Below are 15458 nucleotides of genomic sequence, written 5' to 3' on the forward strand. Positions count from 1 at the left end.
CAACAGTTTTCTCTCTCTCACTTGTGAATGCTGTTTACAGTTGTAAAAGGTAGGTCAGCAAAACAGGCTGTATGTTAAGTCTCTACAATCAGGTTTACCTAATGTGCATATGTGAGGACACTGGAAGTTGTGTGCAGGTACAAGCCTCTCTTCTCCAGTGCAGTATTGCACAGTCCTATGGAGGCCCAGGTTGTTATACCATTCAGGTATGTGTGAGATGCTTTTGCAGATAGAATATTAATCCAGGGACTCCTATTTGTTCTTTAGCCTCAGATAATCTGATATGTGTCCAGAGAATTACTACGTACCCATCAATTAGGTATGTCTAGCACATGTGAATATCTCTGCAAGGCGAACTGTCTCCTTTCCTGAATCCACAAGAGGTGCCAAGGCTAGACACCTGTCACAGCTCACCTCATGTATAGTCTGCCTTGCTTGCAGTGATTGATTGTTTGTGCCTCTTCTGTCTTATATTTGACTCCTGCCTACTTCTGATAAGTTCCACAGCTCCCCAGTGTAGGATCCTGGACCCTGGACATCTGATGGGGAGCACCTACGGGGACAGTCTGCATGTGTCACTTTGTGCATGTCAGGGGCTCACAGAAGTGTGCCCGCTTCCTTGCCTATCCCCTGCGGATGGCACTTCACTGGTATTTCAGCAGTGAAATGCAACTGGACTAAGTTGGTACAATCTGTCTACACCAGAATAGTTCCCTGCCTGCATCTAGACCATCCCAGGGGCTCTGTTAGACAATGTTATCAGAGATTGGGGTAGCCTTTGAAGGATGCAGCAACTCAGTTCTGTATCAGGCACTATATCCTACATCAACGTTAAATATAGCGTTAATAATATCCATTTATTTTTTAAAGTACTTGTTACTAAATTACCTTCTCAGCACTACTTTGTTTCTTAATGTAATGGGCTTTCAATTTACAATGTTTCCAAAACACATTTGACTGTTGCTTTTAGCCATGGAAAACATGGCTTTCCTTCTTTTCAAATATTTTACTTTGCAAAAATTAAACAGGTATATTTATAATCCACTAGTTACATAGTGTTGCTGGTAATCATGATTTTTACCATTCAGTGGAAAAAACATTGATAATTAATACCCTACTGTCTTCACAATAGCTTTTTCTACGTTTTCTCTAAAACTGAAGTATTTCTAGATCAGTCTTCAAGTCTAAATGAATATATATAACTAACCACTAGAAATAAAATAGTAATACAAATATATTTTTTTTACTTAAATCCTGTTGTTGTGGATTCTGAGTGACATTGGGAACCTCTTGCCCCCTCATGATCCCGACGTTCTGAACGCCATAGTTAGTGCAGCCTCCTGTGCTCCTTAATAGTTTTCATCTGTTGTCAGGGTTGCTTTGTTTATTTTCATACTGTTCATATGCGCCAAAAGCACTGATTTGCACTTGGCCTTCTTTTCTATATTGAACCAACATCTTTGAAAGATGTGTTACTATTGAGTGTCCACAAACGCTAAGTAAGAATTCTAATCTTTTGAACTTTCCCTGGTCAGAAGCCTTGTGCATCTGTTAGTCAGTTACAACAATGTTTTACGTTGTGTTCATCAAACAGACATTGCAACTTTGTGGCCGCTGACATTTCAATTAGCCTCAGTGTTCGTTTATGTTTTTTTCTGTGTGGATTTGAGTGAATCAGTAATTTGAATTTGTGACTACTGCTGTTTGTCTGATCTGATGATGTGCAGCAGCATGTTTATTTTCAGCGTTTTTGGACACTCAATAGTCCTAGTCGATGTTTTTCATTGGGTTTAGCTCCGTGAGTGGTTGGGTACCTGTGCCGATAATTGTCAACAGCATTAGTTGTGGTTTCTTATCAGATTTTTTGAAGGATCAGCCTTGTAGACCTTATTGAAAATAGGGAAGGTTTCCCCTTTGCTAGTAGAAGTGTCCGGTTGATGGCCTTTCTTTCCTGTGTGTCAGAATATGAGGTAATATATAGAAGGAGCAACGGCACTGCATGGTAGTTTTAGGGCACTTGTATCAGATTATGAGAGAATTATAGGTTGTTTTTACTTTTTCTTTTTGTAGAGATATCCATGGGTTATGTGTCCTGAAGAAAACCAGTTAGATGTTTGGGGAGCGCAAATTAAAGTGGAATGGGCATATACGGAGAACTGGAATTAATGGCCTACAAGAGACATTACCCTTATATTGACCACATTGGTTTTTGCATCTCTGGGTGAGGCTGCTAATGAACTGTAAATGACATCAGCTCCTTTTTTCTTAAAAAAATGTCTCAGAACCAAAATTCAAGATTTTATTAATATTTGTCATTTCATGTATGTGAGTGATGTGTATCTAGTATATTTCACGTTGTGCCAATTGATTATTTTGAGTTTTTGTACGTTGGATGTCTTTCTGTATGTGACACAGAGATTATATTTGATTGAACTATTTGAAGATTACATAATTAAAATGTGGGAGTGTTAATTTATTTGCATCTCCACTTATATTTGTGAATGAAAATATATTGCAAGCATTGTCAGCATTGGCTCACGTCTCTTTTTTATTTATATTGGCCCATCCTTGCTGTCAGCCTTGACATTTTCTTGTTTTAGCCATTTTTGCCTGATGCCTGTCTCTGAATACACATCTGCGGTGGGTGACAGCTGGGATTTGTGCATTCCCGCTAGACAACCACACACAAAGGGAGCATAGGTGTGACTTGGTGGGACATCCACATCATGATGGGCCATCCTGGGCAGGATGGGAGGGAAGAGTTGGGCATAACTTCACACTTACACCTGAGTAGGCTGTGGCCTGTCCTCAGACAGAGGGCTGCATAACCCCATCTAGTGAGTCTAGAGCCAGGGCAGGAAGGGAGGAAATCTGTGCACTTCAAAGACCTTTCTTTGAAGTATATCCCACTTCAAAAGCTCAACTAGGTATAAGTAATGGACCTCTAACACCACAACTTCAGTGCACTACTGGACCTGTGGATACTCTGCCATGAGGAAGAACTGCTGTCCTGCTGGAAGGATTATCACTCTGTTGGACTGCTACTATGCTGGACTCCTGCTTTCCTATGCTGACCTGCTACCTTTTGCCTGGGAGTGAGAAGGACTGCACCTGCATCTCTCCATCCCAGAAGCCTGAGTGACTCCAAGGACAAGCTGACTTGTCTACTGTTTTCTGAAGTCTCAGGGGCATTAAAGAGTTCCAACTTATCTGTATTTGCACCTTGCCTCTCCCAGCTGTGAGTCTGCCCTGTCAAGTGGTGGCAGCCTTAGGAATGAGGCCTGGAGTGCTTCTTCAGCCACCACATGAATCCGCATCGGAACCGGTGCATCTCTGCCGTTGTGTGTATCAGATCTAGCGCATCTCTGCCTTTTGCCTGTATCAGAAATGGTGCATTCTTGTCGTTGCATGGAGCAGGCCGGACACTTCGCCTTCGGAACCAGCAAATTCCCCTAGGAATCAATGCATCCTCTGCTAGAGGCACAGAACCAATGCATCACAGTTGGGACCAGTGCATCACTCTCAGAATGACACACTGCCGACTTTGCATGGAGAAACCGATGCATCTCTTTCTGTTGTAGGATCGAAAGAAACACATTGTCTTGGATGCACCCGTCATCTTCCTCGATGCAACCAGGAAAAAGGTACTTTTGTTCAGCTGGCCTAAGTGGGTCCTTTTATCTGGTCCACGCTCCATCGTGATTGGCCTCAACTCTCGACTTTGTCCTGGTCGGGCACAACTAGATATCCTCGATTGGTGTTTTTTGCTTCTAAGAGCTTTTCTACAGTTTATTCTTTAAAAATTCATAACTCAAGTTCTACTTACTGGATTTAGTCTTGTTTTATTTATTAAATTAAGATCTATTTTTCTAACCAGGTGTGGTATCTTTTAATGTGGTGTTTCCACTGTTCTACTGTTTGAAGTGTTGCACAAATACTTTATACATTGCCTCTTACGTTAAGCTTGACTGCTCTGTGCCAAGCTACCAGAGGGTGAGCACAGGTTAATTTGGAGTATGTTTGGGACTTACCCTGACTAGGATTGTGTTTCCTGCTTGAACAGGATGCATACCTCTTTCAACTAGATACCCACTTTCAAATAAATAATAAAGGACTTTTTTTTGTGTATAATGTATGTTTGCGTATCACTTTGTGGGTGGAATTCTGTAGCATGCTAAATGAGAGATATAGCATCAACCTTTCAAACTATGGTTAATTCCATATCTAGGTCAGGATTTCACTGTGTACAAAAGTAATGTTCCTGCCCAACTGTGGCTTTTAGTGCCCAAAGGTGAGGTGGTAACACCCAGCAGACTGGGCTCATGCATGCAATGCTTTTGCTGGGTTAGTACTTTAGCATGTTGCATTTTAAGGGGGCAAACATCTTTATTTCGAGGTAACAAGTGTGTAATAACTGCCATTGTTGGAATGTCCGAGTTCTTCACTTATAAAGCTTGGGGCTTTGATCTCATTCAACTGCTTCTCATTGTGGGCAGCGAATTTTAGAAGTGAAATATTTTTACGCAGCAGTGAAGACACACACCTAAAGAGTGACCTCTGCTGATGAGAAGACTGTTTTCTTGTACTCAGACCAGAATGGTCATCATTCATATTTGCAGTGAATACATTGCATTTCAAGATGACAAAACTGCTCTTCTGGATCATGAAGGCAAACACCATTTAGGAAACCAAATATAACATAAATTATTATAGAAACTAACTATGAATAATTGGGATGTTTTTCACCACCAGGTTCTGAGGGGCATCTAATAAACAACAAGAGTGAAGCTTGAGTTATTAATGATGTCACTTTAGAACTCTGAGGTAAAAGACATCTCTTTATTCACAAGTGTCAACCTATAAATTCATGTGATGAATCATTCTTCATGTGAAGAATAGCCATTCATCTCTCACTGCTATCATCAGTTGTCCAGGAAGGATTACCCACAGTGGAACCATGCATAACATCACCTCACATACCTGCCCGATATTAAACCTGCTCTCCTGATACTCTCCAACACCAGACTCCGCATTATTCTCACCTTCACCACACAAATTTAAAAAAAAAAACTGATGTTCTGTTAAGCACTCATATGACTGTCTCACCAATTAATTTCCTGCCGCCGCACAAGTATAAAAAAAAGAATACTTTGCCTCCTGCCACCAAACCCCATCATCCTCTGCATTTACCACCTCACCTGAGTTGAAAAGAAAAGTGCCCTACCATGAGCATTACGCTGACAAAACCTTCTGAGAGCCCTGTCAGTACATCCAGAGTCCCCTGCAATGTCAGAACATTGGAAACCAACTTTGTTTCCCAATGCTGTTCCTAGTAAGTGTGAGTAACTGGATTTGGAATCTGGTATTCACACTACTGGCTTTCAACAGAAACTATAAACAAACAATTACTAGAATTGTGCCCTCGAAGCAAAATTTGAATTTTTCATCGTTATAAATCAAGAGCACATCTAAATCTCTCTATAAAATATAAACATAGGTTTGTGCAAGCAAAACTGTGATGCTTGGGCTTTAGAGGTTCGGAACCAGAAATTCATAACCAAAACATTGTCTGATCGAACCTGTGTGCTAAATATTGATATTGTTCTAACTATATTCTGACATACAGCCATTTCAAGAAACGTTGAAGTGTTGAAACCACATTTGCAGAGAGAGAAAGCATATAATGCTGTAAGGAAAGAAAGTGGGCAATGAAACCGGGAAGGGTAGTGAGACAGAAAAGATGAACACTGAAAATATTGGCACTAATACAGATAAGAGAGTATTACTCCTATATTTGCAACAAATCTCAAACGTTTACATAATTCTCAAAGAATTCCAGGGGTATTGCTGGAAAACTACGACAGTTGTTTTTCAGGAATAATATTATATTTAAAAACTGTGCATGCAGACTTTCCACCAGGTGGAAAATACCACAAATAGGTTTTAAAGCAATATGGCAAAATGCACTAACGTGTGTTTGTCTCTCTAATAAGAAATGTGGATGATACGAATCTCCCTACATCCCATTATGTTTGGGGATTCTAATCTTGGATATACACTTACTCCTGATCTTACTAGAAGTATGCATGGATTTGTTCTTGATGAGAAACCAGCTGCAAATTGTTGGTGAAAAACAGCAAATTTACATTTTTGTGGACATTCTCAACCTCTTACAAGTCGACCCACCCTGGAACCCCTGACTGACATATTTGCTAATATGACATTCTCTGTCATCGTGGCAGATTTCAGCATTAATAAATTCACTTTGCTGCTGTAAAATTCTACTGATCTTTAAGAATGTGACTAATATTTGGGAATAAAAAGCAAACACTTGTGCACCTAAGTTAAATATGGATGTGCTAAATGCTTGGTTGGTTGGTCCCTGTGTGTGTGCTAGTATGATCAGATTTGACAATATATTAAATTATGAAACTCTGAATATGCATTAGAAATAATTACAATTTTAATTTGTGTAATGTTTACTGACCAAGGAATTGAGACTAGAGTCAGCAGAATCAGTGAGTGAGTAATAAGTTGGAAAAGGAGGCAATGGAGTTAGTGGTCAGTGGAGGCATGAATGGGTGCTGATATCAATGAATTTATTAGTTAGTGCTGAAGTGAGTAGAAACTAAAGTGAGATGTCACTAGAGTCCAGTTTAAGTGTAACCACGGCTGTTCATGGTGGTGCCAGTAGAGTGCATTCAGAAGCCAGAAGAGTAAGGAATCTGTGTAGCCAGGAGAGCAGGGGTAGGAACTAGTGCTATCAGACATGATTGGATCTAGGAATCAGGAGTTTGGAGTTGGGACTATGTGGAGTGTTGAGTGAGGAAAGTAGAGCCAGACATTAGTGGAGTTCCAAGAGTCAAATCAACAGTCAATGGAGTGATCTGGACCAATTAAGTGGAGTTAGACTGAACTCAGTGGAAACAGGAGTCACTGAAGCCCGGCAGTAGAGCCAGGAGTCTGAGGCGATGCAAGTGGAGCCAGTAGTCTGTAGCTGTAGAGCCAAGAGACCTCTGGATCACCTAGTAGGCACTGCAGTTAGGTACATGGTGTCAGGATTGTAAAATGAGAAAGCAGAACAGTAGAAATTGATGAAAGGGAAGAGGTAGTCAGAGGTCATCGGAATTAGGAGTAGGACACCCGCACTAGGATCCAAGTGAAATATTCTTTCACATAAACCTTTGAAAAATAAGGAATCTCTGCAAACCATGAACCTACTCAAAGTGTAAGAAGGTTGGAGTTTATTGTAAAATGAGAAAGCAGAACAGTAGAAATCGATGAAAGGGAAGAGGTGGTCAGAGGTCACTGGAATTAGGAGTAGGACACCCGCACCAGGATCCAAGTGAAATATTATTTCACATAAACCTTTGAAAAATAAGGAATCTCTGCAAACCATGAGCCTACTCAAAATGTAAGAAGGTTGGAGTTTTCCTAAAGTAGTCTGCCCTGGCATAGCTCAGTGCCAAAGATCTCACGTGGAAGTTTACTTCGAGATAATAATCATCTGTTGGGTGTAAAGTGAAGCAGGGAATTACATCACAGATAACTACAAATTACAGCCTGTGCTCAGATCAGTGATATCAGCAATATACAAAGTAAATATTTTCGTTACAATTTCCAATCGCAAGAAAAAGCACTGATTTGCTTTGCATTAGTACTTCTGTAATGAATCTTCAGTCTGCACATCTATTTCTGCTTTAAGGTTATTTTCTTTTTCAGTTTCTAAACCTGTTCATAAAAGAGGACGCTGTTAAACAATAAAAAAAAGTTGTAAAAATGAGGCAGATTGCGATAGATATTGTGTTGGAAATCCTGGCGGCAAAGCGGTAATAGTGAGAAATAACAGGATCTGTTGTAAACCAAGCGTCTCTCCCCTTTAATGCTTGACACTTTGAGCCCACAGAAGCTGTGCCGCACAGCAAATACGGTTGTTCGCGTCGACTGTCCCTACAGTACCTTTTGTGCTTTTGGCATATCGGTGTGGCGCTGGGCGCGTACAGAGCGTGCAGACTTTGCAGGCTTGTCTGGGGCACAGTACATCTCCAGCCTCCGCAGGTCACAGATCCGGAAGCAGCACTCATCGACGATTCCTCGGTGGCTTGTCCGTCGGTTGTTCGAGCCATATCCTGTCGCTTTACCTGCACAGAACAGAATTCGGCCAGTTTTAGTTAACACAAAGTGCAGCCTGTATTTTATTGCCCACATTCAATATAAAAGTCATGGTGCATAGATGCGATTTACCAGCAGCAAATCTATGGGAAATACGGGAATGAAAAGACGATAGTAAAACTTAGTCTGAAAACACTTGTTCTCAATGGCAGTTTGTACATGGCATTTTTGTAACTCTATTCCCAGAGCTTAATTTGTGCTTGTTGTTTCCGGTGCTGAGCCCCGGCACTTATTTTTGAGGGCTGGCACTTATTTTTGTGCCTCAAGCATTTACTGCGAGCAAAAGACACATATGGGAAAGATGGAAGAAGAGAAAAAACTAAAAAGCGTCACACAGGGAGAAAGCACAAAGCTGCAAGAGTGAGCTGAAGGGGCAGGGAAAGGGCTGTACATGGATTGAAGAGGCGCAAAATGGCTTCAGGATTACGCTGCCTCAGTATTCCGTATTCTATAATTTAATTGCAGCAGCCGCATGTTTAAGAGGAGGGCTTTAGGCACCGCACGTTTTTATTTACAAATTAAGCACTGTCTATTCCTATATCAGTCACTGCATGGACTTGAAGCCAAGAAAAAACACAAGACCACTAAGTACATCTTAGTATAAAATGCTGCAATGATCAAATGCTAAATACAATTTATGAGGGACAAATATAACAATATAGGTTCTTAATATGTGAGCTGTTCCTTGCGAATAAAAGCCCTGGTTGAGTTATATTGTCGAAAAATATTTGTATTTTAGTTAGGAATGTGGATCTTTCATGGAACTAATCTTTATGCATACCTGTTGATGTAACACCAAGGACTGAATTGCATGACGTTTGTGCTAATTTCCACCAACGTGCAACATATTGTATTTTGTTTAAGTGTGTTATTTTGTTCCATTTCTTTTTCTTTTCACTAAAATTTAGCAACTGCTAAATTACATTTGTATTTTGGGAACATTGATAAAATGTAGCCAGACCACAAACATTGATTTCTTTCTGATGCTAAACAGCACCGAGTGTTGCAGAATGGAATGGGACAATACAGCACACCCATGCAATAGGAAGTATGGTATTCCACTCCTTTTAAAGAGCATTAGGAAAAATCAACGTTAAGACTGAGGGCCTGATTTAGATCTTGGTGCAGGGGAATATTTAGTCCCAAAAGTGATGGATATCCTGTCCGCTGTATTATGATCCCATTATATCCTATGGATATCATTATACGACGGACAGGATATCCGTCATGTTTGTGACTGAGTATTCCATCTGCCAAGATCTAAATCAGGCCCTCAGTCTACATACAGAAGATAATAACACTGACTTTAACAGCTACACATAGAACATCCTACTGCAAACAGAATAGGGCACCATAACACATACTTCCTACATAAAACAGGAGGGGTTATTTGCTAACTTCTTGCATGGTCACTTGAGCACCGTAAGGTGGTGCAAAGTGATTCAAATCACTGTGTCAATTTACTTACCATTAAAAAGGCCCAAGAGTGCATGTGCAAGTCTCAGCACATCTAGGCCGGGATTCTAAATCGCACCTCAGTGCAAATTAGCACCCCGACAATCAGATGCAGTCTGACCGAAAGTGGAGGCGCTTTTCGCATACCGTAAGGCATGTGTATGCTAATATATTATAAGGCTTTTATCTTTATATTTATTTTTGTATTTATTTGAGGATGTGTACGATATTCAGTCTGAAGTTATATTTGAGTTAAACTTAGCTTTAAAACACACATTTAGGATGACTTAGTAATTCTGGTCCACGTTTCATGAAATAATAGTTTGAACATAAAGATTAGCAGATATGTTTTTTCTCACATTAGCTATTTCATAGGTCATGGACCATCAGTTTTAAATTGTGCCCTTGCGGATGGAAGCATATGCAGAATTTTCTTTCCCTCTTTCATATTGGATCAGCAAAAAGTAATAGTCTTACGAGTCAAGCAAATCTAGGCTAAAGGGGTTATTAAGTGTTCTTGAAAAAAATCCAGGAATCATGCATCCCTCATTCCCTGGTCATAATATGATATCTGGTGATGGCTTGAAAAATAAGAGCTTCTCTCTTTTCCTCTCCCTTGCTTGACAGGGACCAGCTGGCTTTGTAGAACACCACCTGGCATGATCTTGTTGTTGGGCAGTGCAATCTTTGAAGCAACAGCCCCCACAAAGCCCCTGACTACTTACTTGCCCTCTCCACAACCTTGTTAAAGAGCTAAGGAAAAATCTTTAGCCACCTTTTCCACTCAGTCTGTCCAGGCAGTAGGCATTTGTTCCAATAGTCCTTCACCTACTCTATCGCCTGATAGATATCCTGTCGGTCTGATCTTCTCAGAAGGCTTCGAGCCCCCAGATGGCAATGAAAGGCTTAGATAGTTGTTAGCTGCCTCTGTCTTTCTCCAACCACAGAGGATGAAGGAAGACTTGGACAGCCGAGAGATCTATTTGGCATCTGGATTTAATGTCTGAAAAGATATCTGTGAAAAAATGAATTATTAGTTGGGTTTGTGGGAGTCCACCACACGTAATAATGTCACTCTCATGTTGGGTCCAGTAAAGGCTTCAGTAATTTAAACCTGAGGTCAGCCTGTAGTAGGTATGGCAGAAAGCAGACAGGTTTAACTTAAGAAAAGGTGTAAAACATATAGAAGGGCCAAAATAGTTAAAAAGCCAAAAACACAACACAATAAAAATCGCACTCCAATTTTTAAAAATAGAGAATAATTTAATGAAGAAAATGGCACCAAAATGATAAAAATCCAATAAAGGGAACCAGAAACAGGATAAAAAATTTATTTTAAATGAAAATAATGCCATAAAGCATTAAGTGCCAATCGCAGCCAAATGATTACTGTAGACCAAGACAAGGTTGATGTGAGGCCGAGTCAGATACATCAACCAAGTTTGATGCAGTCAGAGGCTTTACCTTTGGGCTAAGAGCCTGATTTACATATTGGCAGACAAGTTGCTCAGTCACAATGGTGATGGATATCCCGTCCGCAAAAAATTTAAATCCCATTATATTCTATGGGATTTAGATTTTGGGGGAAAGGATATTCATCAGCGTTGTGACAGAGTAACTCATCCACCAATATCTAAATCAGGCCCCCAGTCATTTTTCTGGAAGTCAAACTCCTTCAGTGCGGAAAAAGAGCAGCCTGTATCCTGAGGAGTGTTCCACAACATCAGATAGGCATTGGATGAGGTCCAGGTGAAACCCCTGGTGTAGGTGGGAAAAGCACCATAGAGAAAATTCAAAATTTACACCTAGGGACGTCTTCGCACCAGCCAGATATTTTTGGCACTATCACCTTGTCAGGTTTTCTACGATTGGCCTTAATCACTTTTTGGAGTTTGAATTTCTCCAGTGTGGCAAGGTTGCAAGTTTTAGTGGAAGAGGGCTCCAGAAGGCCTGGAATCTTCTCTTCAAGGTCCTTCTGAAACTGATTTGCTGCTGCAGAAAAGTTCAAATGGGAGAAACCTGAATCTTCAGTCCAGCAGCAATGCTGTTGACTTGGCAGGTTTGTCCCAGTCCCCCGGAGGTCTTTGGAGCCAAAACATTTCTAAGTCCCAGATTTCTCAGAATGTTAGGAGGAGTGCACTATGAAACAGTAAAGTGTCCCAGGACCTCATGAATAACACTTGGGGGAGGGGGTCAAGACTTTCTACAGCAGAAGGAATGAGTGAATGAATGAGTGATTTGTGTGCAGCGACTCCGAGGAGTGTCTTGGCACAAGAGAAAGGAACCCATGTTAGGCACCCAGAAACCAAGACTTTACTGCCCAACAGAGAAGAGCCACACTTTGAGTTTTCTGCAGGATTTGGGCGCAAGGGGGTATGGCACAATTTACATGGAAGCTCATTCCATGCTTTGACAGCATGAAAATAGAAAACTTAACAGCTCCTTCGGATAAGCTTTTAATGCGAGACAGACAGAAGCGAAGCAGAGGCAGAAGGCAGCATTCTGGAGGGGAGGTACTGGATAAGCCTCTTCACAAGATAGCCAGAGATGGACAGATACACTGCTCCATGAACCAGAACCAGGGCTTCAAATAAGATCTGTGTCCTGACAGGCAGGCAATGGAGGACTCTAAAGGCCGGTGAGATTGAAGAACGCCTAGGCAAATGCAAGAGAAGCCTGACCATAGCATTTTGGACTACCTGCAGGTGGTTCACCAGAGCCTCAGCATTTCCTAAGTAGAGTTTTAGCATAATTATAGCGCAAAGTGATTAGCGCATGCATCACAAATTTCCTTGACTCCAGAGGGAAGAGTTGATGGAATTTCTTCAGAGTACGGAGCATTGTAAAGCATTGGCCCACCACAGCAGAGATCTGCTCTCATATGGATAGAGCAGTGTCCAGCTCCAGCCCTAAGTTTTTAAACACCAGAGAAGGAGGGAGCAGGGCCAGCAATGCAGGGGGCCAGATATCTTCTCACCAGTTTGACACATGTGATCCAAATGGAAACATTTCTGTCTTCTCCATGTTGCATTTGAGTTGGCTACCTTGCATCCATTAAAAAATGGCTTGCATGCGGTCTGTCAAAAGATGCTGCAATTGAGGCATGGGAACCGTCAAAGGCAAGGCGCAACTGGGTATCTTCAATGTATGAAATGAGTTTACACATTAAAGGCTCTACTACAGAGGCCAGAGGAGGTATGAAAACATTAAGAAGGGTAGGGCTTAATGAGGAGCCCTGAGGGATCCCTTGATTGACTAGCTTGACGTCTGAAGAAAAAGGGGTGAGCCAAACCGATTGGCCTCTAGAGTTCAGGAAGGACTTGCACTAGTCCTACACAATACCCCCTACACCCACAGCGGACAGTGGGGGCAGGAGGATAGAGTGTGTGACGGTGTCAAAAGTAGCAGATAGATCAATAAGAATTAGTGCCGCACTTCTCCCTGACTTTAATGACCATTTAATTTGGTCGGAAATCTCCACTACTTCAGATTCTATACTGTGACGAGGTGAAAGCCAGATTGGCTTCGGGATAATAACGTACCTTGCTCGAGATAATCAAAAAGCTAGGCATTGACCAGTTTTTCCAGCATTTTAGTGAAGGTTGGAAGAAGAGAATTAGGCCTGTAATTGTAAAAGATATTGGGGGGCTTTTTGAGCAGAGAGACCACTTTAGGCAGTTTCCAAATGTCAAGCATAACCCTGAGTAGAGGAAATGGTTGAAGATGGGGATAATCACAGGAATGATGACATCGACTGCCTCAGCTAGGTGGCCCACAAGGTAAGTGGACAAGCATCCAGAGGGGAGCCCGATTTACATTTCAGAATGGCATCCCTAGATTGTTCCAATGAAAGAGGCCTAAACTGAATAATCCTGTTACTACAACTGTCAGGATCCACATGGCAGACAGGAGGGAGACTCAGAGCATGTAGTGATTTCTGAATATCAGAAGTTTTTGTCTCAAATAATGTTTCTAGGTCCTGGGCAGGTCCAATTGGAACTGGTCAGCTGGCCTTTTCAAGAAAGGGGACCCCTTGCAGCTTGATGTGTCCTTGTAGCTTACCAGAAGTTCGAACATCTAGCCCTTGGAGTCCACGCTTCTTTGTCTGGTTACAGGTGGGAGCACGTCTAGGCATTCAGGGCTCTGCTGATGTCTCAAACAGTAGGGGCAGTCCTTCTTCTGTTTTTTCACAGGCTTAGAGTGTTCTGAAGAGGGTGCCCAAGGGTGTCACATTTATGCCTGACACCATCCCGTGGGAGAGAATGACTCCTGCCCTCTCCTTAACCAATAGGAAGAAAGTTCTCAGGAGTAACCAAAACGGTGAAAACCTCCTCTTGTGGAGAGCCTTTTTACTCACCTCAAAGGTGGATGTTGTAGTCCACAATGGGAGTTACAGTCTAGTCTAAGAACAGAACACCTGCACTGGGGTGGGGTCCGAGTAACAGAGTCCCAGTAAATAGAGTCAAAAGTTAGCAGCAACAGTCCACATAAATAGGGGTGACCATGCAGAAAGAGCCATTTTCCTACAATATCTATTAAATGCGTGTAGAACTGCAGCACGTAAAATGTCAGGACATTTAGATCACAAACACTGACTTTGGCTATTTTTGACAGTCTTATACAAATACATCTGACAATCTTGAAAGAAGATTCCGATATCCACATCACTCCAACACTTTTCTAAATACCTAAATCTACAAACCTTTTTGAACACCTAATTTCAACTAACGTCCAACTTATGTTTGATGACCTGAGTCACTTTTTCTTAACTGTTAGGGTAGGATGGGAAACTAGGTATCCTTAGGAAGGTATCCTCATGGTGTTCTTTGAGAAGACATTGAACACACACAAAGTTATATTTGGTTTGTATTCTAAGATCTTCCAAGTAGTTTTCAGCATCCAAATAATACCACTCATGTTAACACCAGCACAATCATGAGGAGTATGTAAATTCAGTGTGAAGTACACTGTTGGGATGGGAATCTTCTCTGCATAGTAAACAGGTGTTTACCACTGCCCTGAATATCTGAATGCATGTGAAACCGGTATCCTTACTTTTCATTTGACCCTAGCATCCCAATTCTAACATCAGCTCAGAGGCTGCTTACTGTCCCTGGTAGTGTGGTAATGGGAGGGCCAGGACCTGTTCTGTGAGCTACAGAGACACATCAAGTGTGCCTTCATTTTGTTTTGTCAAGTAATTCATTATAGGTTTTTTATCACAATCACAGGTGCACAATGGTGTAGAAATCTAGTGGAACCCTCCCAACCATACATTAGTCTAGAAGCATCAGAAGAAGACCCCTCTCCCCGTATACATCACAATAATAGCCACTCACTGCAATTACCATCATACATCACAATAATAGTTAACAGTCACTGGGTACAGTAACCATTAGTACCTCCTGTATCATTATCAGTGTCTAAAGTTGAATGTGGTTGATTAGTGACAATCCCATACTCCAGCAGTAATTGCAAACTTGGCAAGTACATTAACTATAAATAAATACTGTTGTCCGGTGCTGCAATGTTCTGCGACTGTTGTGGTGTAAGATCATGCACCCTTGCGGCGCAGAGCGGAAGGGAAGAATGGAGGAGGGCGGGTGCTGCCACTAGGACAGGGACAGAGGCACCAGCAGCCCCCTTCCAGACGGTGCCCATGATCTGGTCACCATCCCTAGTACCTGATGGGCACATATCTGCATGATTCATGGTGGTCTGTCATCCATCTTGGTTTGTAACAGAGTATTTGTCCCATATTTTCCTAGGGATGACCCTCTCACCCATAGCTTCTTATTGTGCCCATAGGGTCGACTCTGCTTCTGCCCATC

At 41.6% G+C, this 15458-nt stretch overlaps 1 protein-coding gene across 1 annotated transcript in view; it reads right to left on the reverse strand.

Annotated features, from left to right (window-relative positions):
- Window positions 1-15458, reverse strand: part of IGF1 (insulin like growth factor 1) — a 475789-nt gene that overhangs the window by 93021 nt on the left and 367310 nt on the right. The window contains exon 3 of the mRNA XM_069228984.1: window positions 7960-8141. Within this exon, the coding sequence (XP_069085085.1) occupies window positions 7960-8141 (182 nt within the window). The remainder of the gene's footprint in view (window positions 1-7959; window positions 8142-15458) is intronic.

This window comes from Pleurodeles waltl, chromosome 4_1, assembly GCF_031143425.1.
Source record: "Pleurodeles waltl isolate 20211129_DDA chromosome 4_1, aPleWal1.hap1.20221129, whole genome shotgun sequence".
Classification (NCBI taxonomy): domain Eukaryota; kingdom Metazoa; phylum Chordata; class Amphibia; order Caudata; family Salamandridae; genus Pleurodeles; species Pleurodeles waltl.